At 50.8% G+C, this 26,729-nt stretch overlaps 1 protein-coding gene across 1 annotated transcript in view; it reads left to right on the top strand.

Annotated features, from left to right (window-relative positions):
• Positions 1-26,729, top strand: part of DPP6 (dipeptidyl peptidase like 6) — a 719,037-nt gene that overhangs the window by 572,783 nt on the left and 119,525 nt on the right. The window contains exon 8 of the mRNA XM_028089214.1: positions 16,582-16,702. Within this exon, the coding sequence (XP_027945015.1) occupies positions 16,582-16,702 (121 nt within the window). The remainder of the gene's footprint in view (positions 1-16,581; positions 16,703-26,729) is intronic.

Genomic DNA, 26,729 nt, shown 5'->3' on the forward strand with positions numbered 1-26,729 from the left:
GCTCAGGCAAGTCTACCCAACAGCATAGCCCCGTGTTCGCCCAGGACGGGGCCAGCGCTTGTACGAGAGGAAGAACAGTAAGAACGTCACCACAGCCTGAAGACTCCTGTTTGGACAGGACGCGTATCCATGACATAGTCTAAGAAAGTTATTACACAGCTTTAGAAACGAGTCTTACCTCTTCGTTTTTAAGACAAGGGAATGTGCTAAGTGATGGCTACAGGGCAGAGAGATGACACAGTGCACTCGGCCGCATGGGAGTGATCTGGTGTCCCACAGATTTGGAGAAGGTGGGGTGAAGGTCGTTGAGGAGACTTCCTGCACCCGACGGGGCCGACCTGGGCTCGGCAGAGCAGGAGAGGGACATGTCGCTGTGGACTGAGTCTAGGCTCCCTGGCCCCGGAGCTGCCTCCCCTCGGGAGATGTAAAGACCCCGAGACACGTGACCCAGAACGCCCAGTTGTGCCCTCACACTGCTTCCCTCAGCCTGGGGCTTCCAGGTATGGCCTGGGACTGGTGGTGCCACTCCTCCGTCCCTCCAGCCTCTTTAGCCCTGGGCGTTGGAGGCTGGCACCCCGCGGTCCCCGGGAGTTCCTCCTGCAAGCTGAGGTCCTCCTGGCAGCAGAAACAGAGGCACCCAGTTAGGTCTGTTCATCCCCGTGGAGCAACACGTCATCAGAGCCTGAGGGTTCTTGTCTTCTCTCTCTGTCTCCAGAATGTTGCTTAGTGCTTTTAATAGGAATTATCGGTCGATACAGGGACTCATTTTCAAACAGAGGCAATAATGGAAGAAAACAAGGTCAAGGTGGAACGAGGGTAGCCTTGAAGGTAAAAGAAGAAAATAAGGTCAAGGTGGAACGAGGGTAGCCTTGAAGGTAAAAGAAGAAAATAAGGTCAAGGTGGAACGAGGGTAGCCTTGAAGGTAAAAGAAGAAAATAAGGTCAAGGTGGAACGAGGGTAGCCTTGAAGGTAAAAGAAGAAAATAAGGTCAAGGTGGAACGAGGGTAGCCTTGAAGGTAAAAGAAGAAAACAAGGTCAAGGTGGAACGAGGGTAGCCTTGAAGGTAAAAGATGCCACCTCTTCCGTGAAGGCCTCGGTGACTCACAGTCTCCCCTTGGCTCTGCTGCACCCACCTTATGTGGTGAATACTCGTTTTCAGACCCTTTCCCGTAACACACAACATCCCATAGATGTCAGCACGGTGACCCGTTTGGCCTCCGATCCCCGATTCTCAGTCCTGGGGCCAGGCTCGTTTTAGCTAGTTAGTTGATTGTTATTATTTGTTGATTTTTCCCATTGTAAAAATAACACAGAACATAGCAAAAATTTCACAAAAAAGAGAGAAAAACTTCTTATGATAGTACGAATAGACTCAGTACGCACAGATAATTACTGTTAGTATTTTAGTGTGTTTTCTTAATCTTGTTTCCAAGAGTAGATGTGCTCTTTATACAATTATGAGTATTATATCCCAGACATTTTGCCAATTATAATGCAGTTAGCACTCTATATAATTAAATACTTGTGCGTATAATTTTTAATAGTTATATAATATTTCATTGAATGCATTTATAGAAATCTAAGAAACCACTCTCTTGTTGGACATCTAGATCATATAATATTCAGTATTAGAATTCATGGAGTAGAATGCTTTGGGCCTAAAGTGTCCTTGATGTGGAATTACGGAGTCAAAAAATATGAACACTCTTTTGAGGCTCTTCATATATAATTATAAGTTGTTTTACGTGTGCTTACCCATTCTCATAGCACATTCACCAACATCAGGTCTTATCATTTAAAAAAATATTGATGATTCATGATCTAAGAAATCTTTGCTAATATAATCCAATTGCATAACTATTTAAGCCAGCGTCTATGTAATTGTATCTGTTGTTGATTAAATTAGCATGTATTTAATAGTGAATTGATTGTTTCCCATAAATTAATACCCATGATGTCTTTTCTTGTGAATTACCCGATCTTGGTCCTTTCCTCGTTTTTTTTTAAGATTTTATTTATTTATTTATTTAGAGAGAGCGGGGTGGGGGGAGGGGCAGGGGGAGAGGGAGAAGCAGACTCCCCACTGAGCAGAGAGCCCCACACGGGACTCGATCCCAGGACCCTGGGATCATGACCTGAGCCCAAGGCAGATGCTTGACCGACTGAGCCACCCAGGCGCCCCCGCCCATTCATCTCTTACTTCCTTTCACTGTGTAAATATGGGAGGATGAGAGATTGGCGACAGAGGGGTACCTGCAGCAGGGACGGGGGCATGCAGCCCCCCGGCACCTCGGCGGCAGCGGTCTCATGAGAAGTGCCAGACGTGGCGTGCCTCTGAGCAGGACGCTCTCTTCCTCCCCTTCCCGCCCTCTGGGGAGCTGCTAATGAGCAGTAACAAGCTCAGGAGGAGGAAAGAGGAGCTTCAGAGACCTTGAATAACCCACAGACTAGATAATGAGCCCCTCGGTACTGAAGAGATGGGCTGTTTTTCACATCATCTTGGAGAAGAATAAAGTTCCAGGACCGGTGGCCCCGGGAACATCAGAGGGACCGCGGGTGAATGGGATGAGCTGGCCTGTGTGGGGAGGGCGTTGTGGTTTGACAGAACCTCACTCCACACCCCACTCCCCTGCAGACACCTGGTAAGCTCGGGTTTTCCAACCAGTGAGCTCGAGCTCGGAAGAAGGTTCGTGGGGAGCAGCTCCAGAGGTTATGTGCTGGCGGCCAGAGGTCATTCATGTTTGGACTGCATGCAAAAAGGCCCAGAAACTTACCGGGAGGGAAAATAGGTGAATCTTTCCATCACCATAGTAAGATACTGGGACATTCACTTCTTTGGAGCAGAAGAGTACTGTTGGCAACCAAGGAGGCTTCATGTGAAGTGCAGTATAAAAAGGTTGATGAGGGGATAGAGGACCAGAGACGCTATTCGCTACCACTCAGTGAACTCAATGCTTGTAGAGAGTTTTCAGTTCACAATATTTGTGTTTTCCTTCAGACCCGCTTCTGTAAAGACCCGGTGGTCCAGTCATTCTTACCGGGAAGGTTGCTCCGAATTGTTGATTGTGTTGGTCTGGGAAAGGCAGCAAGGCCTCACGCAGGGGTTCCCACATTTCTGTGTGCATCACTTTCACTGGAGGGCTGGCTAAGACCACCAGGTCTGGGGCAGGGCCTGAGACTTAGCATTTCACGTGTGTTCCCAGGCATTGTGGATGCCGCTGGCCCCGCCATCCTCGGGGAATCACGGGCATAATGGATCAAAAAATGAGGTTTTCTAATTCTGCCATTTACCGGCAGTGCGACCTTGGCCAAAGTTTAAACTTTCTGGGCCTTTCCAAGGTGTCTGGATAAGGAGAGGCCACAGATAATGGACTGGAAGAGTCCTGGCTCTTCAACTCACCGTTGGCGCACCGGCGTGGTGCGCCGTCTTGGGCAGGTGTGACCTTTCTGACTCCTACTTTCCCTCTCCCTAAAAAGAAGGGGGGAAAATAATCCTTACTCACACCTGTCTCAGAGGATTAAGAAAATTAATATTTGAAAGTGCAGAACAATGTCTGGCTAACAGTAAGTACTATATGAGTAAGAAATAAAAACAAATATATACAAAGCATCTGTCAATGCTTGGCACCACAGTGAGCCCTCAACAAATAGTAGTTACTACTTTTGGAATGATTGGCATGATTCCGCCAATCAACAAATATTTAGCACCAAACTGTCTGCAGGGTTCTGACATGGGCATGAAAAGAGACACAGGTTAGGTCTCCACGTTCTTGGAGATTACGTTTTGTGGGGATTCGCCGTAGAAGGAGAGTTCAGTACGGGGGAGGAAGGGGTGGGCACCGCAGGCACGCTTCAGAGAGTGGTGGTACAGCCATCGGCTCTCTGCCCGGACACACCATGCCGTGGAAGGAGGGGAAGGAGACTGTTTCAGGGCATTCGGACTCAAGCTAAGCCAAGATTTCTGGAGGTTGAAAGGAGCAAGAGAAGGACACTCCAGGAGTCCATTGTGGCGGCTTACAATTTGCTTGGGCTGCTTCAGGCTTCTTCAAAAGTGGCCTTAGATGGCCACATCAGCGCTTTACCCACCAGATCATGCACCGTCTTACCATTGCTTCTGTTGATTTACCCTCGTCTCTGCAATGACGAGCCTCCGAGGTTTATAAATCTCTGCATTGCATCAGACGCCGCCTTCAGTGAGCCAGAAAAAATCAAACCCTCAAACCGATTCCTTGGACAACGTAGGGATGAGACGTCCTCCCAAATCCAGAACGCTGATGGTTGCATGCAGCACACGAGCTGGTGTTCATTGTCTGCCATAACATTGTGTATATCAAATGCTTTCTAAGCATGGATGAGAATGTGCCTTGGACCAGACGAGGAGCTCCTGGAGGACAAAGCCTTGTTATTATCCACAATATCTGCACAAGGAAGAGCTTTGCAGAGGAGGGAGAGGGGCAGACCATGGAAAACAGAGTATCTGTAGCAAAAGAAGTGTATATGTTCCCAGGATTTTTCAGTTACAAAGGACAGCATTCCAAGTTAAAGTAGAATAAGCAAAAAAGAAAGTCTCTCACATACCAGGGACAGGCAGGATTGGCATCAGGCATAGCTGTATCCAGGTGCTGGAGCAAATCCTCAGGTGTGCACCTGTCTCTCCCTCAACCTATCTTGCTTTCTTGCTTTCCTTTTTCCTCCTGCATCTCTCCCCAGGTCTACTTCTTTTGGGGGCTTATTTTACTCTCTCCCACTAAAAATAGACCTGACACTGTCTGTGGGGTCAGGAATACAAATAACCCCCTGAGCCCTCCGGGTCTGTACCCTTATACCCCAGGACCCAGAGGTAAGAAGCCGTCGGCCTTAAAACTCCATCAGGAAAGTGCTGAGTGAGAGCTTTGGCTGATAAGTGTGTGCCACGTGCCTACCAGGAGGATCACGTGGCTGGGGGCGGGTCCTTGGAGCACCCCAGCCTGGACCACATGCCCGTGGTGGTGGCAGGGCAGAAAGTGGCCCTCACAGACAGCTCCAGGGCCACTGGAATAGGGAGGGGTAGCTTCAGACGAGGCCGAGGGAAAGTGGAGATCGCCAGCAAGTGGTTATAGCCAAAACATCCAGCCGTGAAACAGAAGCAAAGACTCTCCTAAGGGTGATGCTGTAAATACAGTTGTCTTTCTGTCGGTTGATAGGCATCTGCCGCAGGGCTGGTGCAGCCATGCTAGAGATTACAGTCCACCGATGATCGCTGTCATCTGGTGCAAAGGAAGCAGTCTCCCTTGGAGAAGGGTCGGAGGCCCTCTCTCCAGCAGCTTGCCACGTGGCCTGAAAGCCTGTCAAAGGTCCTTTGTGAGGCTTTTAAGTGTCCCTCCCAGGCTGAATCCTTTAAAGAAAGACAACTTGCTCAGCAGTTAGCGCTGACACCCATGATGCGTTATGTCGTGATGGTTCCCGGGAGCCAGTGGGTTGAGGGGCTAAGGGAAGACCAACCCCCTGGAGCGCCGTGGCCCGCATGGCCCAGTCCAGGGGCTGCCGTGGCCTGCACAGGGTTCAAGGCGTGGGCTGTGGTGCCACTAAAGATGGAAGAGGAAGGAAGAGCAGGATCCCGAGGTCGTTCAGGGCCAACAGGCTGTTTTCGCAGTAAGGGTAAGTGCTACTCGTCTCACCCACAGCCTGCGACGTGACCCGCTCTAGACCAAGGCGAGTGGTCACGTCTGCCCGTACCTCAGGTGAGATCATGGCTTCCCACCTGACCCGCTCCAGGGACCCCCAGTGGGCACCAGCGTCCGTCCACTTGCATGTGGAGAGACCCTCCCACTGGCTCTCCTCTAACCGGGGTCGGGGCAGCATCACACCTGGGAATTTGCCCGCATGGCAGTGTCCCCATGGCCAGCACCCAGCCCACGCCACAGTCGTCCCTTGGCGGGACTGCCCCACCGGGGTCCCTTGTCCACTCGTCACCCCCTGCTCCCACATAGCGGCGGGGTGGTCATGGAGCGTGCGGTGCGCACACGCCCTCATTTGGGGCAGCTGACAACCACAGTGACCACTGGAGCCCTCCAGGTCCCCTGTCCTTAGAAGAAAGCACAAAGGCGTTATCGTGGACAGCAGGAGCTGCCTCAGCTCTCCCTGCCTCTTCTCCCCGACGCCCTCCACACTGTCTGCCTTGATCCGCCCCCTGCGGCGTCCTGCATTCAGCACCGGGTGCCTCCACGTGCCTCTGCCTCCTCCACGGCTGTCCCGTCTCCCCCTGGCCGGCTTCTGCTCACCCTCCCCATCCCCACTCCCACGCCATCCTCAGAGGACCCCACCACCCGGGCCACGTCGGGCGCTGTGCCCGCTCCCACCAGCCCTTCCCAGTGGGGGGAATTTCAGGAACCCAACCAGGCCGTCCTGGGCAGCCCTGGAGCCTCAGAGACCCACGGCCACGAGGGGGTGTACTCGGCGCTTGCACACCGATTCCTGCAGGCACAGTGCTGGTTGCTGCCCCCGAACCGGCCGCCGCTCCGCCTTCCTGGAGCTGGAAGGAGCATCGCATGCACTTAGTGGGCTGTGAAACTCTTTAGCTCTGGTGTGGAGGTCAGAAGCGTCACAGTGGACACTGAACCTGAGGGGTCAAATTAATGCACAGGAACATAATTTTACTTTGAGACCTCTTCCTCAGCTTCGAAAAAATAACACATCTGAACTCTCCAGGTTAAAAACGTGTGTCCAGTGGGTGAGAGGATGCAGAGAGATTTTTCTGGGTGGGTGACTTTGAAAAGGAAGCTTTTCCTCGAGTTTGAAGGCTGCTTGCTGGGCAGGTCATCAGTGTAGAATTCGTGGTGTTTCCTCTTGGTTTGGGTTGGCATTTTGAAAGGATGAAAAAGTGCAAGTCCTTTCTGGTAAGAAAGGTAGTTTTAGGTTCTCTATAAGACTCTTCCTTTCCTGGCACTGAGCTCTGCCCTGTGGAATTAAAGCCCGTATTAATTTGCTGAAGTGGACATGCGCTATGATGTGGGACCCTGAGTTTTGCAGGACAGTGTGTGAGCGGCTGCAAGGACCCTGTTAGCGGGGTGGTGCCGTCTGTAGTGAGAATCAGTTGGGCTGATGACGTGTTCGGCTAATCATGCATTACCTTTAAATGTGCTTTAGGACCTTCAAGGTTTCCTCCTGCAAATTATCTCCTACTGATGTGGCTGGTGTGGTTCTCTGTGTTTTGAGCCAGTTAGGTGATTTTTGTCATGCCCTGTAGCTGTCTGGACGAGAACCAGTGTAAGAACCAAGTGCTCTGAACTCCAGGCTGATGGATGTACGGGGAAATATCAAATGTTTGCCCAGGTAAACAGAGTTGTAGTCACTGCCCAGATCCGATGGGGTCCCGCACAGCACGTGCTTAGCGCTAGCCTGGTGAATCGGAGCAGCTCGATGGGTGTTTGTCAGCTGGATGAGGGCATCCCCAAACTGGATAAGCATCATCAAGAATCTTAAAGCCTCTCGTTGATCAACAGCCTTGGCATCCCCTCCACCCATCCGTTCTCCAGATGGGGTTCTAAACTAGGATAATAGAGGGTCACTTCCTTGCCCAACTGAGCAGAGGAAAGGCCAAAATTCAAGTCAGAGGAGAGCAAAACAGAGCAAGTAAAGAATTTATTTAATCTACAGATCAGTCTACAGGTCAGTTCCTGACCTTGAGCTCTTAGTGGTGGGAGAACAGCTCTCCCGGCTTGGGGGGAGACACAGGGACCGCACGTGAGCATGCGCGTGCACCTGTGTGCACGTGTGTGTTATTACCCTTTAGTTCAGAGGTCACGGCTTCCCACAGTCTTTGCGCAAGGGGTCTTGAAGGGCCAATTGCACTTTGTCTCCAGCAGCCTTCCTCACATAATCTACACACAAAAAAGTCTCTTTTGATGAGCTTTGCTGGCTGCTTTTCATAAATGTTCTATCATATCAGTCTCTGCTCCCATTAGAAGAGCACACTGCATTCTTAGCAATGTTGGGTATCATTTTGGTTTGGTCTTTGACAATTTGGTAAACAAACGAGGCCCTATGTAATAAGATTCCTTTTTATCCGTGAATACAAACGCTTCCGTATCTTCTAGGACTTTGTGTGGGTCTTTGATGTACTTGCTCATGTCCTTTACCCATTCTCTTAATTGCACAGTGAATGTGGTTCATGCTTTCCACTTGTAGGAACTTATTCTAGGGCGATATCAGAGACACAGGCAGAGATTTTTGTACAAAGATGCAGCAATAGCATTTTTATTATAATAAAAACAGAATTGTGTCAAAAATAGGAACCTAATTGAGGATCCTGGGTGGCTCAGTCATTAAGTGTCTGCCTTTGGCTCAGGTTATGATCCCAGGGTCCTGGGATCGAGCCCCGCATCGGGCTCCCTGCTCAGAGGGAAGCCTGCTTCTCCCTCTCCCACTCCCCCTGCTTGTGTTCTCTCTCTCACTGTGTCTCTCTCTCTGTCAAATAAATAAATAAAATCTTTAAAATAAAATGGGAATGTAATTAACATCTCCTAAAAGGCGTGGATGAGATGCTTCATGACGTGGAAAAGCATCTTTGATATAAATCTTAAATTTGTATGCAGAATCATATATGTTGTAAGTCCTTCGTTTTATTAAAAACTAGATTTTATACCCACCCACCAACACACACACACTCACACACAGACACACACAGACACACACACACACACACACACATCTGAGAGGGAATAAAATACAAGAAAGTCTCTTTTAATAGTCATATATGTGTATACTCGTGGTCTGTAGGATTATGACATCTTTCCTTTTTTCTACATATGCTGTAATAATGGTGAGTTCATGTGGCCCGAGGTTGGTGGGTTTTGCTGTCCTCGTAGACAGGCTGATTGCGTGATCTCAGCCAGCCAGTTTGCTTTCCAAAGAAACCCGGCGCTATTTCACTGTGTCCTCCTTTGGTGTTGGTGAATGTCCCTCGTAATTACTCCCTAGTCATTTCACTCCAGGGAAGACTCGGAGTTCCCGCCGTCATCGGTTTCTCTCCAACAGGAACTACATATGCCCTGGGAGTCTGAGGGCTGCTCCAAGCCCCCTGTGGCGGTCTTGTATCGATCAAGCAAGCATTCTGACTTGAAAGTCCACGAAAGACATGCTTGCCATCAGCTTGGCTGGGAAGACTATAGACAGGAACTGTTGGCCTGCAGAGTGGTAGGTGTGTCTCTCCTGCGGGATCGCAGGAAGCAGTGCCCCCACAGCCATAAAGTGGCCAGCGGCTCCCCCAGTAGACAGGAGCCCATAGGTAGGTGTGGGATCTGCCCGGCCCTGTGGCCCTCTGGAGCTGTGGGCATAGCTTCCAGACCCCACAGGGACGTGCCTGGTGATGGAAGCCATGCACCTGGATAAGTCACAGCTCCGGCTTCTACCCAGGATATACAGCTCCCCTCATCCAGATGCAGGGATCAAAAATAGTGTCGCCTGCCTGTGGAGTCCCCATCTTCCCATGCCAGTGTCCAAGACAACAGAAACAAAGTTAGCCCCAAGTCAACGTCCATGCCGACCGGACCAACCATCAAGTTCCAAATGGCCCCCACAACAGGATTTTTCAATACATTAGTCACAGTTAGTCATTTCAACTTGCTGCTATGGGACCTGTTGAGGAGGCCATTCGAGGGACCAAAGGGGGCATTTATTGTACATCTAGAAATTAAAGCCATCTTGGAACATGAACCTGACCAGAGCCAGCCTCCCAGGGACATGCTGGCCACTGCCGTCCGCATTTTGCTTCTTCACCAGAGACTCCTAAAAGATATGTTGACCAGGCTTCAAGACTTAGAGCCACAATTTCCATGTTCTGGTGACATGTTTTATTTGTATGTAGTTCCAGTGATGTGGGTTAACCATGGGTAGTGTGTCCCGTGGAGCTGGGATGGCCTGCGGCAAAGACAATCGGTTTGCTTTGGGAATGCATAACTTCCTTATGATTGCTGCTGAGCCCGTGGTAAGTGCTGGTCACTCCCGCGTCCCATTAGCAAAATTGCGCTTGCTCAGGAAATGGGGTAACTCAAGATGAGAAGTGAAAGCAAGAGGAAAATCAACTAGTACATAATCACTGCTCTCAGGATGGCTTCTCAGGGTTAGGAAAGTCAGTCTACGGGGCCGGTGAAAGGGACCCGGGATAATACGACCATTGAGGTTTTTCAGCTGCTGTGTGGAGAATCCATGCTCCCCTTCAGTGCTAACACACTGGGTTCACTGTGAACGTTGAAATACCTTTTCCTGATCTGAATATTCATGAGGCTTTGGGGTTGAATGATGTAGAAGCTAGAAGAAATCCTAGAGATCCAGTACGACCTCACATTTTATAGTGAAGGAGGTGAGGTTCAGCGAGCGACCCACGCGAAGCTGGCCAGCTAGTGGTCTCAACGAGAACTGAGGTTTCTACTTTGAGTCCCGTGTTCCTTCCACCCCATCATTCTTCCCTGACCCATGTTGCCAAGCACTGAGCTGTTCAGTACGCTTCCCTGTTGGCCTGGATTTTCCAGAACGAAAAGCTAAGTTGCACCCGATTATAGTAATTATCCCATCCTTGCTTCCTGAGAAAATTAGCTCCCTCTTTAGCTGCGTATGTCACCGTGAGCTTTGTGGTAACCACCCTGTGCACGTGCGGATATGCATTTTATTGTCACCTGCTCTGAATCCATTTTAGAAATACTGAGGGTATCAATTAGCACTTAATACCCACACTCACACAGACAAATGTTGATTTCTACCGAGTTAGCTGAAGTTTCATTAGTTTTTCAGATTCCAAAGAAGTCAAAGCCTCAATTAGTCAAAACCCAGCTAATTCATATACTAAATATTGGGGTATACTACTTACATGGAAGAGAGGTCTACCAACACACACAGCATCAAGAAGGATGGATAGAGATTCAACCCAATCCACTCGTGTACAACAACAACAGTTCTAGGCAATGAAAAATATATATTTGTGTAGATGATCTTAGGCAACACAAGGTTCTTAGTCAGTAATAATTCCATGCCGTATACCTCATTCGATTTAGTAAATCAGGAAAGCAGAAAAACATGGAAATATTTCCCTAGTAAAGACTGAAACTGAAAAGATCTTTAATTCAAGAATTCATCCAGAAAATCTGTTGAACTGAAAGGTCACGTTCCTCCAGAGAATTCCAATTAATTGAACTTTCACAGAATTTACTGTAACCATGAGTGTCTGAACCATATTTAGTCAAAAGTGCTTATTAAAAAATCAGACTAATAAAAATGTCAAGTGTTTTGTAAGAAATAGGGAAATATATATTTCCAGTCCCATTTGGTTTGTACTTCCTGACATCTCTATTTAAAACCAGGGTGCGGATCAGGGTGAGGGTTGTGCTGAAATTGCTGTATCTGTGGCTCCCACCTTCTACTCCAAGGATAGCACAAAGAACTAAAATGCCCAGAAACGAGGGAAGGGATTGGACTCGGTGAGTCAAGGTACAGTGAAAGCAAATTTGTAGGAGACCGTCTGCCAACTAGTTGTTTGAAAACTCACACGTGTCCTTACAGAGCACTGCCATGCACACGTAGCCCTGTTAAGGATGCGGTGGGGGGGACAAGGAGCCGGAGACGCAGCCCCACCCGGCTGGAATCTGCAAGGACTGTGGGGAAGGACGTGCAGGTGCCGATGGGGAGGGAGCTCTGGGAGGCAGCGGAGGCGAAACGGATCAGACCATCAGAAGGTGCCGGCAAACTCCAGAGGGGTGCACGCTGGAGCCACACGTCAGGCCCTCAGAAAGTAGAGGAGAAGCTCCCACTTCTAAACTCCCTCGTGTGCTCTGCCTGGATCTTCGTGCTCCCTCCTCCTCCACACGCAGCCACGTGCGTGTCAGTGAGGAGGGGCAGGCACAGGGGGCTCGGCGGACGCGAGAACTCCTGAGAGGATGGAGCCCAGCACAGCCTCCCAGGAGGACTGGGCCTCGGGCAGGCAGCAGGGGAAACAGTCTCAGATGAGGGGGAGAGAGAAGGTGTATGGAGGAGGGAACACCTGGAAGCCCCCAGGCAGAGCTTCCGGAAGGGGCGTCAGGATCGAAGGGGTGCAGGATGTGGGGACTGTCTTCTGTCCCCAACAGGTACTTGTGCTCGGAGACCACGCGGGAGGAGTGCAGAACAATCTGATTACTTTGGGGGAACCTGAGTGTATATTTTTTAAAGCTTTCTGGAAGAAAGAATCAAGGGCCGAGCTCCGTGCCTGGGATCGCAGGGCCGCAGTGGTGATGGCGGGCTTTGTTGGCTCAGCAGCCTTTCCAATGACTACACTCGAGTGGCCTCGGGCCCCGGGGCAACTGTCAGGTGCAGAATCTGCAGAGATGCAGCCCCCTGACTGGAACAGATTCTAGAACCTCGGCTGTTAGGATCTGGGACCTAGCAGGGGCTCGGGCCCAGCGCAGTCCAGCGGTCATGCAGCACCAGACCGAGGCTCACCTGAATAAAGCCGGGTACAGGGGCAGCAGGTGATGGCTGCCGTGTCCGCCGGGAAGATCCGGATGACAGTGGCGCTGTGACATCTGCCCCGGGCGTTCGTGTTCTTCTGCGTGAGAAAGAGGTGGCCAGAGGGAAGGTGAGGCGTCAGTGTGGCTCAGACAGGTGTCCACAGTCTCTGGTTCATTGCTGTTTAGAAATCACACTGCCTGTTTTTTTAACACATCGCTATAGAGAGGCGGCATGCCGTGGCACAGACCCGCCTGAGTTCCCGAGTTCCTGACTCCGCGGCGACCTCGGGGACAGCATTTTGTGTCCTCACGCCACCTGGTTTGAACCCCTGCTGCGCCAGTGACCAACGAGCTGTTGGTCAAGTTACTTAGCCTCCCTACGCTCATGTCTTCATCCTCCAAACAAGGCTAGTCCCTAACCAAAGCATTATCATAAAAACTAAATGAATGTTTATAAAGTTATCTGAAGAATGCCTGGCCGACATATGCAAAAAAATAACCCAAAATGGATCAAAGGCCCAAATGTAAGAGCTAAAACTATACAAATCTGGGGCGCCTGGGTGGCTCAGTTGGTTAAGCAACTGCCTTTGGCTCAGGTCATGATCCTGGAGTCCCGGGATCGAGTCCCACATCGGGCTCCCTGCTCAGCGGGGAGTCTGCTTCTCCCTCTGACCCTCTTCCCTCTCGTGCTCTCTCTCTCTCATTCTCTCTCTGTCAAATAAATAAATAAAATCTTAAAAAAAAAACTTTAAAAAAAATAAAACTATACAAATCTTAGGAGAAGTCATGGGGGTAAATGTTCATGACCTTGGACTTGGCCATTCTTAGATGTGACACAAAAAGCACAAGAGAAAAAAGAAAAAAAATCGGTGAATTGGACTTGATCAAAATTAGAAGCTGGTCTAGCTCAGATGTCACCTCCCCCACGAAGCCTCTCTTGATCCCTCCTGACGGAGTGGGTTTTTATAGTGAGGACCGTGACAGTGAAAGCAGACACTGTGTCGAGCCCCTCCTCTGTGCTGGGTGCCGCTCTAAGTGTTTCTGATTTGTCAGCTTGCGCATCACATCCGCCCAGGGTCAGCTTCTGCTGCTATCTCTATGACAGGTGAAGAATCTGAGCCCAGGTCACGTAGCGCACCCTCCGTGCTCCCACGGCCTGTGGCGTGGACCCTCTCGTGTGGCCTGGAGCAGACTGAGCTGGTACAGTCTGGACCCCCGTTTGCAAATGTGAGCCTCTGAGAACTGCCCCTCCCCCTTGTGTCCCCGTGTGTCGTCGGACCGACCGCCATAACTCCTGCAGGGGAGGGGAGCGAGGGAGACAGGCAGGCCTGGGGCCTGGAGTCCTGGAGGACCTTGAACCCTGGACCAGACGTTTAATCTCAGTCCCACAGTTACCAGGAAGAAGCCACTTCAGGTTTCAAGGAACAGAATGATATGATAAAGATGGTGCTTTAGGAAAGAGGATCAGGACTATGGTGTGTGAGATGAATCAGGGGAGGGAATGACGGGAAGCAGGGACACCTGCTCCCTGTGGGTGGCACCGGGGGCATCAGCCCCAGCAGGCGAAGGGAGAAGCCCCCTGCAGGAGGGGAGCTAATGCCTCCGCACCTGGGGGGGAGGGTGACGCAAGGACTGGGGCGCTGCACACAGGGAAGGCATGGAGACACTCCCAGGGCGCCGGGAACCATGGCGACGAGCTGCGCGCTGAGCAGGGCTGGAGAGCGGAGGACCCCGCCGCTCACCCGCCCCTGTGCCTGCCCTGCCCCTGCCGGCGCCAGTCTTCAGGCACAGAGCCGCGTGGCCCTGGTCTCCGACCCCGGGAGCTCCACCTGCACGTCTGGAGGAAAACGGAAAACGTCTCCCAAGCAAAACGCACTCTCCCCTACAACGTGTTTCTTTTCATTTTCCTTCCATTAAAAATAAAACCAAGGTGATAAAAGATTTAATAGCTATCACAGCACATTTTATTCACTCAAAATATTAATTGGCTGCAGTCTGACTTGATTCAAAAATTTATTATAGGCTTAGAATACATAAAAGAAGTTAAAATTTAGTGATAACATCTTTCCCTTAGGCAAACTGACGAGAACAGCTACTGAAGTTAAATTAGGAGGTATACTTGGGTCTGGAAGTTTTCCAGCTCCCTCCTGGTCGAAGGGAATCCTTGAAGCGCCAGGCGCCCCGAGCAGAAAACTGATGCTTGTGCTTTCAGATCTGCCGTCGGTGAGAGCCACCTGGGGAAACCACCTTTTGTGCGTTTTCAGTAAAAAAAAAAAAAAAAGTTAGTATTTCCACCCCTTCCTGTGCTGTGCAAAATACCCCTCCCTTTGTGGTCTCTTAAACGACACTGACAGCTTGTTTGTTAGTCTCTTTAAAAGAAGAACACCTGCTTTGAGTCCTGTGCCTGGCCCACGCGGCTCAGTTTCCGTGGACATGGCCCCGTGGGCACGGAAGGCAGGGGTGCAGATGCAAAAACTCGGGGCACAACAGATCAGTACCTCAGAGAGCGCGGACATTCTGTTGGCTCGTTTTTACTTGCAGAGCTTCAGGAGACATTAGGTTTCTCCTGGGCCATGGGTTTCTAAATTTGGCTGCACGTTGGAATCACGTGGGATTTTTCTTTAACATTCTGAGTCCTGGCTCTCACCCCTCGATACTGATCACTGGGCTGGGCCGATGAACCGGACAGTGGGATTTTTAAGAGCTCCCCGGGTCATTCTAGTGGGCACCAAAATTCAAGAGCCACTGACCGAGACTGTCCTCTCCCTCCACGAATGGGTCACCACCACCCAGCGGCTCAGGAACGGCTTTGCCTCGCGTCGGCCCTTCACCCAGACCTGGGTTCACTGAGCATGGTCAACAGACCCTCACAGCTGTCCCCTGGCTGGTGTCTCCACCGCCCCCTCATGAGCACCCTCGGATGACGGGGCCAGGCACACGGACCCCGTGTGGCCCCGCCGCCTTCTCATCACCAGAAGACTCACATCTAACCATACTGCTCCCTGCTGCCGGCGGGGTTCCACACGAGGAGCCAGTCCTGCCGGCCCCTGGCTCCCCCTGCCACCTTGCCCCCGATAGGACAGCCCGCACGGAGCCCCCGTCCACCTCCGCCGACACCCCGCACCCCCCTCGGCTCGGCTCTCCTCCCATTCGGTTTCCTCCGTGCGGCGAGGTTCTCAGCCCGCCTCCATCCTGCTCTTCACGGGGCTGCAGCATGAACAGCACTTTCTCGAAACCCCGTCCCCTGGTGCAGCACGGGTGACCCTTGAGGACTTTATGCTGAGTGAAATAAAGTCGCAGAAGGACAGATACCGTGTGATTCCATTTACACGAGATGCTCCGAGTCACCAGATTCGTGGAGACTGACGGCAGGCGCGGGGGGGCGCCAGGGGCTGGGGAGGGGTGAGCGTCAGTGTTTCGTGGGGACAGAGTCTCAGCTGGGGACGACAGGAAAGTTCTGGAGATAGCAACCGCGATGGTGGCACATAGTGTGAATGTGAGCAATGCCACCAAATTATACACTTAACCATGGTTATGGTGGCAAATTTTGTGTCGTGTATATTTTTCCACAATAAAAAATTTTCCCGTCATGTTCTCAGCGCCTCCTTTGACCTAAATTAGGGAATCCTGTTACGTCTTCCCGGAGCTCCCCCTGCCCCGATCAGAACATTTTCCTGGTAAAGTTTGTCTTCTTTCCCGGGTTGTAAGGAGAACGAAAGCACATTATATGTCCCACCCCATTAATCACAGCGCCTCAGAGGAGGTGCCACTAAGTAATCGTAATGACCATTGAGTGAATAAATGCCAGGTTCCCAGTGTTTCCGCCCCCCTGTCGGAACTGCTAGAACAGTACAGTAATGGAAAACAGTCATTGCGGTTTGAGTGGAAGTGCCTAAAGTATGAGACCACACGTTGTCCCGTCCTGGGGCAAACTGTGTGAAGTAGGGATCGGGGGGAGCCGTAGGGCTACGTGGGTGAGCCCCAGATGACCCCGACACTGGCTTTGTTCTATCGGAGAACTGCAGCAGGCCAAAGCAAACCACACCACCGACTTCAGATTTCTTAAGAGCACCCTATTTAGAACCACGTCCTGCATTAACACTGTGTTTTCTCTCCTCCCAATTAGATATTTATCTTCGAAAACAACATCTACTACTGTGCGCACGTCGGGAAGCAGGCCATCCGTGTGGTCTCGACTGGAAAGGAGGGCGTGATCTACAATGGCCTCAGCGACTGGCTGTATGAAGGTGAGCCACACGGTGGGCTGGACGGCTCTGTGGGCCCTGCTGCCGCGAGACCGGCGGCGGTGGTGGTTGTCGCCTTTGACCTCTGCTGTAAGTTTAGCTCCCGTTTCTTGAGGTTCCGCCAGGTTACAAAGACGCTGTTGGAGCGTCAGGGAGCATCAGGCCGTCAGTGGGAGCCCTCACCCAGTGGCCAGGTGCGCAGAGCTTTCCAGGACCCAAGCTCCTGGCGGAAGGGGCAGGGGGCGCTGTTCTGGGAGGTCCGCGAATGCCCAGGTTTCCCGAGCCCCTCCCCAAGAGGTAGGGTGTCTTGTTTTGCCCCGGGGGTGGAGGGAGAGCTGGAGAAGAAATAACGGGCAGAGCTTTCCGAAGAAGCCGGTCCGGGTGATTTGCTGTTTCCAGGACACGTGCCCTGCTGCACGTTTTCTCCTGCTGGCTTTCCTCTGCGCCAGAGTTCTCCACTGGAATGCATTATCGAATAACTAAAAATGTGAGCGGGAGGCTCTCTTCCTAAACATTTATAGTCTGTCTCCACACGGATGAGACTTTTGTCGTAACAGCAACGATCATGTATTGATCGCTGTTGCGTCCTGGTCGCTGTTCGGAGCACTTTCTTATCTGTAGCCTCATTTAACCGTCTGGGCGTCTGAGTCATCTCTAAAGGGCACTGTAGACAGGGGGCTTAAACAACAAGCATCTGCTCCTCACCGTTCTGGGGGCTGCCAGTCCGAGATCAGGGCGCCAGCCGATCCGGTGTCTGTCGAGGACCCACCTCATAGACAGAGTCTTCACTGCGCCCACACACGGCAGAGAGGGGGAGAGAGAGAGAGCTGGTCTCTTCATCCCCTTATCAGGGCACTGATCCCACCATGGGGGCTCCCCCCTCATGATCTCATCCCCTCCCAAAGACCCCACCTCCTAACACCATCCTACTGGGGACTCGGGCTTCAGCGTGAATTCTGGGGGACACGTTCAGCCCATAGTGCCCTCACAACGACATGGTGACAGGAGTATCATTGACATTTCCCACATGAGGCAAGAGAAGCTTAGGTGATCTGCCAAAGTTCACACAAAGCTAAGGAACAGGTACTGGGGAGTATCATTGTTCAAGTCCAGGACAATTCCTTTCTACAAATCCAGGTGTGGATCAGGATGCTTCTGCACCAGCACTGGGCCAATAAAGAGATTATGTCTCCTACACCTACCTGCCTGAGACCACGTGGCCGTGGTGACAGTTCACCATGCTAGGCCAAGGGGAGGTCAAGGAATTATCAAGCCCAGAAAAGACCGTTTTTCCTCAGTGCTGTGCATTCCTCAAGCCAGGACTCTGCACTGTGGGGCTTTATGCACCAACAGGCCTACGGCAGAGAGATCCGTAAGCTTAGAATCAGTTACCACCATCAGTTCACTGAGGTCTCCGAAGCATAAAAACCTACGACTTGATTTCTTGTATAAGTTGTATACCACGAAATGCACAATCATCAGGACACAGTTTGGCATGAGCTTGACAGATGTCTGTACTGTGCCCCCCAGTCACGACATCGAGAACCCCGTCATGGGATTGTTGGGTTGTTGGGTTGTTGACAACTCAGAAAGTTGTCCTGAGCCCCTTCCTGTCCCATCCCCCACTGAGTCTCCCTTCCTGATACCATGGCCAACCTGATTTCTGTAGGGCCTGTTTTCCAGCAGACATGCCAGAATGCGGGTGCCCATCAGGGCTGTCCTCTCCAGGGTGGTCACCCCTCCAGGGGGCTTATTCTAACATGGGACTGGCAAGGCTCAGAGCACTTAGGATTCCAGATTTTGAGTTGCTTTCTGGGCCCCAGGAGAATCAACCTGAAGATTTTTTTGCTATATTGTCCTTGGCCCCACCTGAGGGTGTCACTGGAATGAAAAGGAAACTGGCCAGTGTCCACTCTGGTCATGTGCACAGCCAGCCCCATGAGCAGCTGGCCCCAAGTTCCAGAGAGGTCAGTGCAGTAGCCACCCGAAGGCCCCCCCAAAAAAGAAAAGATCCTGGAGTCCTGGCAGTTAAAGCCTAGACAGCTCTAGGACTAATCTCCTTAAAAAAAAAAAAAAATCCATAACCAGAAGATTTAAAATATCTTTTTTAATATCTTCCTAATAAAATAAAAAACTCATCGCTTGGCAATTCAAGTTAAACTTTTGCTTTAGCAAATCCATTGAAAGGAAATTTTTCTTCAAGGCATTTATATAAAATTGTGTTGGGGTGATAACAGAGCCCCAAATATTTTAAATCAATCACAGCTGATGCGGCAGCTTCATCCACTTAGTGGTGTTCCCTGGAAGGTTATAGACGCCGATGCTTGGATTTCTCAAGTTGGGGGACCGAGAGCCCTGGGAATCTTGGTTCCTGTGTGAATAATGGGTGAACTTTGAAGATTGTCTTTTTCTAATCTGTGACTTAACTGTTTCACTTCCAGACACCACTTCTAAAAAAAAAAAAAAAATTGGAAAAAATATTGGGGTGGGGAACACCCTGGAAGTGTTTGCAGAGGGCCTAACATGCTTGGAATTGTGAGCTCCGAGGAGACACGAGGCTGGGTCAGTGGGGAGAGACGTTGCCGTTCATGGACTCGGAATATCGAATGCAATATCGATTTGCTTTGTTTCCCAAAAGGGGTCTTAACACATCGGACCTTTCAGAATGCTGACATCAGGCTGACGGCGAGACGAGGTGGGGACATGGGGGCTGCTGGGAGCCTGAGCTCCTTGAGCAGAGGTGTGCACCCACCCTGTGGGAAAATCTGTCCGGTTAACCGAAGTGACCCACCCGTTGGCTGGAAACAGCTCCGCGTACCTCTCCGATTTGCTGAGTCTTCAGATCATGGTAGCCACCGACTGATTTTGATGAGCAAAATGCAATCTTTGTTTTATTATTCTGGGCAAATGTCATGCAGTGACACAGAATTTTGACCTCAGTATAAGATTTAAAACTTCTTCATACTGTCCTACAACGGTGTCGAGATTTACTGAGGTTGGCTACCCAGAAATGAAAATGAAGATATTCCTGGGGTGTTTTGAGAACTCCAATCCTGGGTCCTGTTAAGAATTCACACTTTGATGCAGGTTTATATTATTGTTTATCGTGTTTCCATCTTCCGCATCACCAGCACCCACACAGGGTAATGCTGGTACAGCACAGGGTTGGTGGGGTGTGGTTTTCTAATGAGACTCGAAGTCGTCCAGTGTTTCAGCCCAGCTGTGAGACATCCACACCTCTACTATCTCAACAATCATCTGCGTGCTCCAAGATGAATACTGTTATTCACGGACATGCCCTTATCATGAAATGGTCTATACCCCAGGGAAAGTGGGAGGTGTCGGGGTCGCTTGAGAACCAGGTCTTCCCCCACATAGAGAAGCCCTTATTCCCTCAACTCCTCTGAGACGCTGGTGGGTGCGAGAGAGGGGTGGTGGACTTGGGGCACAGCCTGGAGCCATCGGGCCGGGATGATGGACAGAGCCGAAAAAGTGGCCTGAAGGGTATTTATTTAACTTGTGGTTTGGTATGGATGTAATCCCAGGGCTGAATTTTAACCTGAACTAGTCCACAGCTTAAAGGTACTTGGAAGATGTGGCCAGATCCGAGGACCCTGCGTGGCCAGGCAGCCTTGCCCCAGGGAAGTCAGCAGGAATAATGCTTAGTAAAGCCCTCAGCTAGCTTCCCTTCTGTGCATTCCTCTAGCTTGGTTTTAGGATCCATCTAGTCAGGCGGTGCCTGAGCTATAGGGCCCAGATTTCGGGAAAAGTCCATGCAGACCACGACACCTTCTGCCTTGCCTCTGCCTGGTGCCCACGCCTGGTGCCCTCTGTTGCCCCTGTCCTTCCGTCTCCTGTAGCCCCGCTGCTCCCACTCCTCCCCGGGGTCACGGCCCTCGTGGCACTCTGCCCTCTGTCCACGTACCTGGGACCCCCAGATCCCTGTCTGCCGTGCCCTGGGCTGACTGTGCCCCGCCGAGGGCTGGTGTGGAGGAGGTGCGGACGTGGCCAGGCTGGCCAGCAAGGCCCCTTTCCCACAGCTGCTGTGGACAGAGGTATGTTAGCACATCCCGAGTTCGAGCCCAGAATGCTCTAGAAACACTGTTCTCGCTGTGGTCAGGCATGCTGTGAAATCAGGTAGGGTTTTGCTACGCTGGCTCATTCTGTGCTGCTCACTTACATCGAAGCCTGGTCACGCGGTCCTTACATACCAGGTTCAACCTTGCGTCCAGAGGCTGTGACACCAGGACAAGTCTCAGGCCTGTTTTGCAATTCTTGACGTTGTTTCCTAGAACAGCTTGTCTGGGGTCAGCACTGATGACCTGGCAGCCTTTTATCCCAGTGAGGTGCTCTGAGAGACATCAACAAAGGGTCCGGCGGGGCCCCAGGTGGATAAATCAGTTACCTCTCGATTCGTGATTTTGCTGTGATTCCGTGCCTTACAGTTCTGAGTATTCAAAAGATGTTGATGGGGAAAGGCTTCCGTGGGAAGAGACGTCATCATGGGCGAAGGCATTTGTGAAGACCCGTGGGATGACTTAGTGTGCACTTTCCACAGGGAGGGCTCTTCCCTGTTCATCCCCATCACACCAGACTTTCTCCATTGCGTGAGATCCAAACAAAGCTCTCAAGTCCTATTTACCGTGGAACACGCATATTGACGTCAGTTTAAAATCATGGTTTATTAAGTACTTGGATGCTGTGCCTGCTCTATTGCACGTCGATGTTCGGTGTGTCCAGCGCCCGGTCGGCGCAGGTCGCAAGCAGACCAAGCCACGTGGGACCTTGGTTCTAGGATCACGGTGACAGTCCGTCTTGTGGGGCACAGCCCCAGCCTTGGACTGTGTGAGGGAGCTGGGGGATATATCAGACATCGTTGTACTGGTGAGAAGGTGCTTCCAGCGTCTCTGAAGCTATTTTTTAAACTTCCTGACATACATTTAGATAATGATTTTTTGCACAGGGTATGGAGACACTGTGGCGTGGAGACTCTTGATGGGCTTCTTTCATATTAACCATGTCTGAGGTACCTGGTTAGGGCATTTCAGTCGCTCGAAAACTGCCCTGGTGTTGGATTGAAGTGAATTTTTGTACACATTGTACATCATTCCGACTGGACTGATGGTTTTAAAATAAGTTATGTGGCCAGTTGTTCGATGGACTTGGAATCATGTGCAAGCCTTATATGTTATTATTCAAACCACGGATTCCTAGTTCTTTGGACTTAGTGTTGGTTACTTCTCTGATTGACAGGATGGGAAATCTTTGGCCAGACCAAGAAATCTTCACCAGTGCACGGCCAGAAGCTTGTGCCTGGCTTGACGGAGCTGTCCCGTGAGGGTGACGTAGCTGTGGTTGAACACAAGCTTCACCACTTGGAAGCTCCGTGAATTTGGATGAGCGTTTCACTCTTTGTGTCTCTGTTTTCTTGTCTGCAAAGCAAGGGTAACAGCGATCCGTGCTCCCTAAGGTCATAAAGGAAATTAAATAAGCTAATGCAGGTCTTAGCACAGCTCCTGGCACGGGGGAGCACCGCTGTTAAACCTACTGTCACTTTACCCTGTAATTTCCCCACCCTGGAAACCCAGCAGATGTCAACTCCACTTTCTCATCTAGCACTGCCAGGAGTCAGGAGCATGAATGTGTAGTTAATTCTTCCCTGGCATCAGTTTTGAAAACTATTAAACTCTATCCGCTCATAAATTATTGTCTGTGATATCTTTATAGAGGAAGTGCATTTTTTGAGTTCCAGGTCAACCTGGAAGGGGTATGTGTACAGGTATGAACATCTCCTCGGCAGCCTTCCCTCTACTCGGAGGCTCCCTGGGCTGCACTGCCATCCCTCGCTCCACACTGACACCTGCCACAAAGACAGCTGTTTTCTCTATGAGCACCAAAGTCTTGTGACTCGGTGTAAAAAAAAAAAAATCACGTTTCGTGAGTGCTTATAGAAATTAAATACTTCAAAAATTATATTCCACTTCCTCTGTGACTTCTAAGGGAGGATATGACATGGAAATTATGATGAAAACACCTAAAATGTAATCAGCATCTGGAAAAGCCACAGACCTAGGAGGCACCGTGGGGCAGAGCATGGGCTAAACCCAACGGCAGGCATTCTGAGCCGTAAGCCAAATGCGCTCAGTATTTAATGTAACTAAAATGAGCATTTTTCCTGCCCAGCTCCATAAAGTATTTAATGATTCTGACTTGGAGAGCATCTAAATGTCCACCTGTAGAGAGACGCGGAGAAAACTACAACTGCTCACCGCTCATTCAGCCCGGACATCGATACAACAAGGTTCCTTCTCTCTAGACCACCCTCATCCATGGAGGGAATGCCTTCAGGTTTCCAGACTCTGGACAGTGGTCCATGGCAAGGGATGAAGGTGTCAGGCACCCGGGGAGACTAAGATGGCCAGTCTAGATGTGACTGGCTGTCAAGGGCCTGTGGGCCCACGGGGCTGGTCCAAGTGCATCTGCGCCCACCGTGGCCTCCTGTGCCCCTCAGATCCCGTGGGACCATCCGCCAGCTTATCTCCCACACACGTCATTCTTATCTGTCCTTGTGGGGCCGCCTCAGCTCCAGACTTAGACCCGGGCATTCTAGAAACTGCCCTGAGGATGTCAACATCGCACAGAAGTCAGCTGGTCTCCCTCGCTTCACTGTCAGGATTTCCATGTCCACGAACGTCCCTCAGCAACAGCCTGGTTATTGAAAAACAACGGGAACTGCGAACCTCATTTCAATGACGTTTCACTGTTTATCCCCGAAGATGAAGGAGGTGGGGGTGCCACCGGGGATGCTGGCGACCCTCTGACTAGGAACGGAAGGCTGTGGGATTACAGCTGCCCAGACCCAGACCACCCCTTTGTTAATGCAAGTCGGGGTTACCCGCCGAGGCAGTAGGACCAGGAACGTCCGCCTGTCACTCAGTTATTCTTGCGTATGCCTTGCCTCACGAAGAAACGCATCAAATCCTCTGTATGGAGCCCTATGAAGAAAGCACTACCCTAGCCTGTGTCACAGCCGTGGAAACTTTGTCTTAACCACGTTCAGTGACTCCTCTGTGGCCACACTGCCAGTAAGTGGTTCCAAACCCAGCCCCCTGACCCCCCGCCTCTCGTGGCACTTTCTACGTTTCATTTTTTGCACGTGCACATCGGTTGGAATCGCTGCTCGGGTTCTGAGCAGACCATCACCTTGGTGTAGCTGCTCTTGGCCGAAGCCCCTAATGCAGTTGACTCCCTGCAAGGCGTTTCTCGAGCACAGACTTCCAGCCCCAGAGGCCTGAGTTTGAGTCCCCGCTCTGCCCCTCAGCCACCAGACGCCTTGAGTAAGACATGGATCTTTGTCCCTCGTCTGAACACTAAGAGCTCAGATGCCTTCCCGTGAATGCCTGTTGAATGAGTATATGCATGAAAGCACGGGCTTGTGTGGTCGCACCACACGAAACAGCTAGCGCTAGTACGTGTTCTCTCACACGAGCGCACGCGAAGGGAAACATCCCATAAAGCTAAACCCCCTGCCGCCTGCCTGCCTACTGCCCGTGGCTGTTGATGTCTCAGACATTCGTGCGCCCAGACCAGGCGGTGTCTGCCACGGAAAGAGCAGAAGGTCAGACCCGCACACCTCAAAGCACGGCGTCTCCGGAGCCCACAGCAGAGCCCAGGTGAACCCACACCGGGCAGCCGCGTTCGGGATTTGTCCCGAGAGATGGGGACTTCCTCGCCCATAACCTCCCTCTTCTGGTCCCCTTGTTCCCTGTACAGATGTTTGCTACCCTCCTCATCACCATGGTGACCGGCTGTCCAACACAGGGTCTATATCTGTACTCTGGAGCACACAAGCCAGTAGTTGCAATCTAAACTATGCCGTGGACAGTTCGGCGCTGGGACTGGGGAGTTATCCGAGTCGATCTTGGGGTATTCTGATTTTCTGGCCGGAGTCAAGGTGAGGGAGCAGTACGTGCTGAAGAAGGACCAGTACTCTGCTTCTGGCATCTCTGGATGGAGGCCCGTGGCATCTGGGATAGCAGCCAGGGACCCTGCGAGGGGAACACGGCTTCAGTGTGAGGAAACAAGAGGAATCTGATCCAGAGTCTGCCTTGCAGTCAGCGCTAAGGCAGAGCTCGTGACTAATGCTTGGCAGCGCGGCATTCCCCGCCCCAAACTCAAGTCCCGTCAGATGAGGCGGGAAGGCGCCAGGGTAGGCTAGGTCTCTGTGGATGACAGAGCGCAAAAACAAAACAAACCAAACACCACCTCCGTTAACTCAAAACAATACAGAGACTCTCTCACCGTGATCACACATGCCCCCTAGATCAGGGTGTGAGTGGGGTGGGGGCCCTGCTCCCCATGGTCACCACGGTCCCACGCTGCAGGGACTGCCCTCCTCCCAGGCCTGGAAATGACGCCAGTGGGCACTTCTGTTCACAGTTTATTGTCCATAACTTGCCAGCAGGGCCCAGGGAGTACCACGCCAGCCACTGTGCAGAGTGGGGAGAACCAGACGAGATGAGGAAACAGCACTAAAGATTCCACCTCTGGGCTGCGCTCTTGCAAACAGCAGACCTCAAATCTGGAGACCAGAGCAGAAGAGGAATTAACTGCAGGGATGTTGAGATCTCTTAGAATCAATGAGAAGGTTAGAGGATCAGATTCAAACACCAGCCAGAGAACAACAGTAGCCAAGGGGATCCTGCAGGGCCATTCGAGGTAGTTAGAATGAATGCTGGGAGGCGGGGGACGTGGAAAGAGGGCAAGACAGGACGTGGTGTCGGTGAATTACTAAAACATAGAAAAGCCATGTTCCTCACATCGGACCACTCATATGCCACTAAAGCAGGATATTCCCAGAAATAACTAGGGTCTGTGACTTGTTACCATTGTAAACTCACCATATTGCATACTGAATGGCTGATAGCTGATGGAAATGGTCAGAATCGCCGTCTTGTGTAATCGCTTCCATGGGGAGGTTGACGAATGTCACATGCCACCTTGCAGTCAGCTCTGTTCCTGCTCGCGTCTCAGTGGAGTCCATGAATCAGTGCCCATGCTTCCCAATGAGCAGCTCTTGACAGCAAACCTCAGGTTCTCAGAGTCAGAAGCTAAGTCTGTGTTTGAAAAGCCAGCAAAGGCTTTGTTAGTATCTTAGAAAGATGACTGGAGATTTTAATTCAACATGAAGAAATGATCTGCTTGGACTTGTGAAATCAGAAATAAGAGAAGTCTAAGGGGAAAACGTTCTCTCAAAATATGGGAAGAATTCCCACTGGTCTTGAGAAGTTTTGCTGACAACTGATTACCTGATCCTGAGAGATTTTGATAAATGATATATGATGTCCGGTGGTTATATTTTTTAAGCTTTTTAATTATGCATCAATTGTGAGATTAAGACAAACCCATCTCCATCTTTTTGTTACAGAGGCTTAATGAAATTTGAGTGTTTGTGGCTAAAATCCGTGATGTCCTCAGGAGCTCCCATTCCTTTTAGTGTTTCTGTGTTCTTACATTACTGGGACATTAGACCATTTACCCTAATATTGAGAGTTTTGTTAACACAGTTCTATGAAAACTCAAGTTGCCAGTGCTTGAAGGAAGACCAGTCTCCGTGCCATGTGTACCTGAAACAGTTTCATTTGAGACTCAGACACCCCATCCCAGCCTTTGCGTTTAGTCATCAAATCTGCTTCCTAACCTATTTGGGCCTTAGTTTCTTTTCCCTGTTCTGAAAACACTGCTAGAATGAACTAGATAACTCCAAACTTCCTCCCATCACTAACATTTCCATATTTAAATATCAGTGCTGTAAACACATAAGATGACATGAACTCTGTGTTCAAGCCAGATGACTTCACAATGAAATATTTACCTGCCCTCACATGTACTTAGTGGATGGGCCGGAGCAAAGGTCCCCAGTCATAAGCAGTGGGGACAGAGCCCAGGGGGTGTCTCCATCTCCTTCTCTCTCCCCCTCTGCCATACACAGGGCACTGGTGCATGAGGAAAAACTTTTCAGGTGATTCCG

The sequence above is a fragment of the Eumetopias jubatus genome, unplaced genomic scaffold (assembly GCF_037043125.1).
Source record: "Eumetopias jubatus isolate StellerSeaLion01/CBP00866 unplaced genomic scaffold, mEumJub1_p1.0 scaffold_14, whole genome shotgun sequence".
Classification (NCBI taxonomy): Eukaryota; Metazoa; Chordata; class Mammalia; order Carnivora; family Otariidae; genus Eumetopias; species Eumetopias jubatus.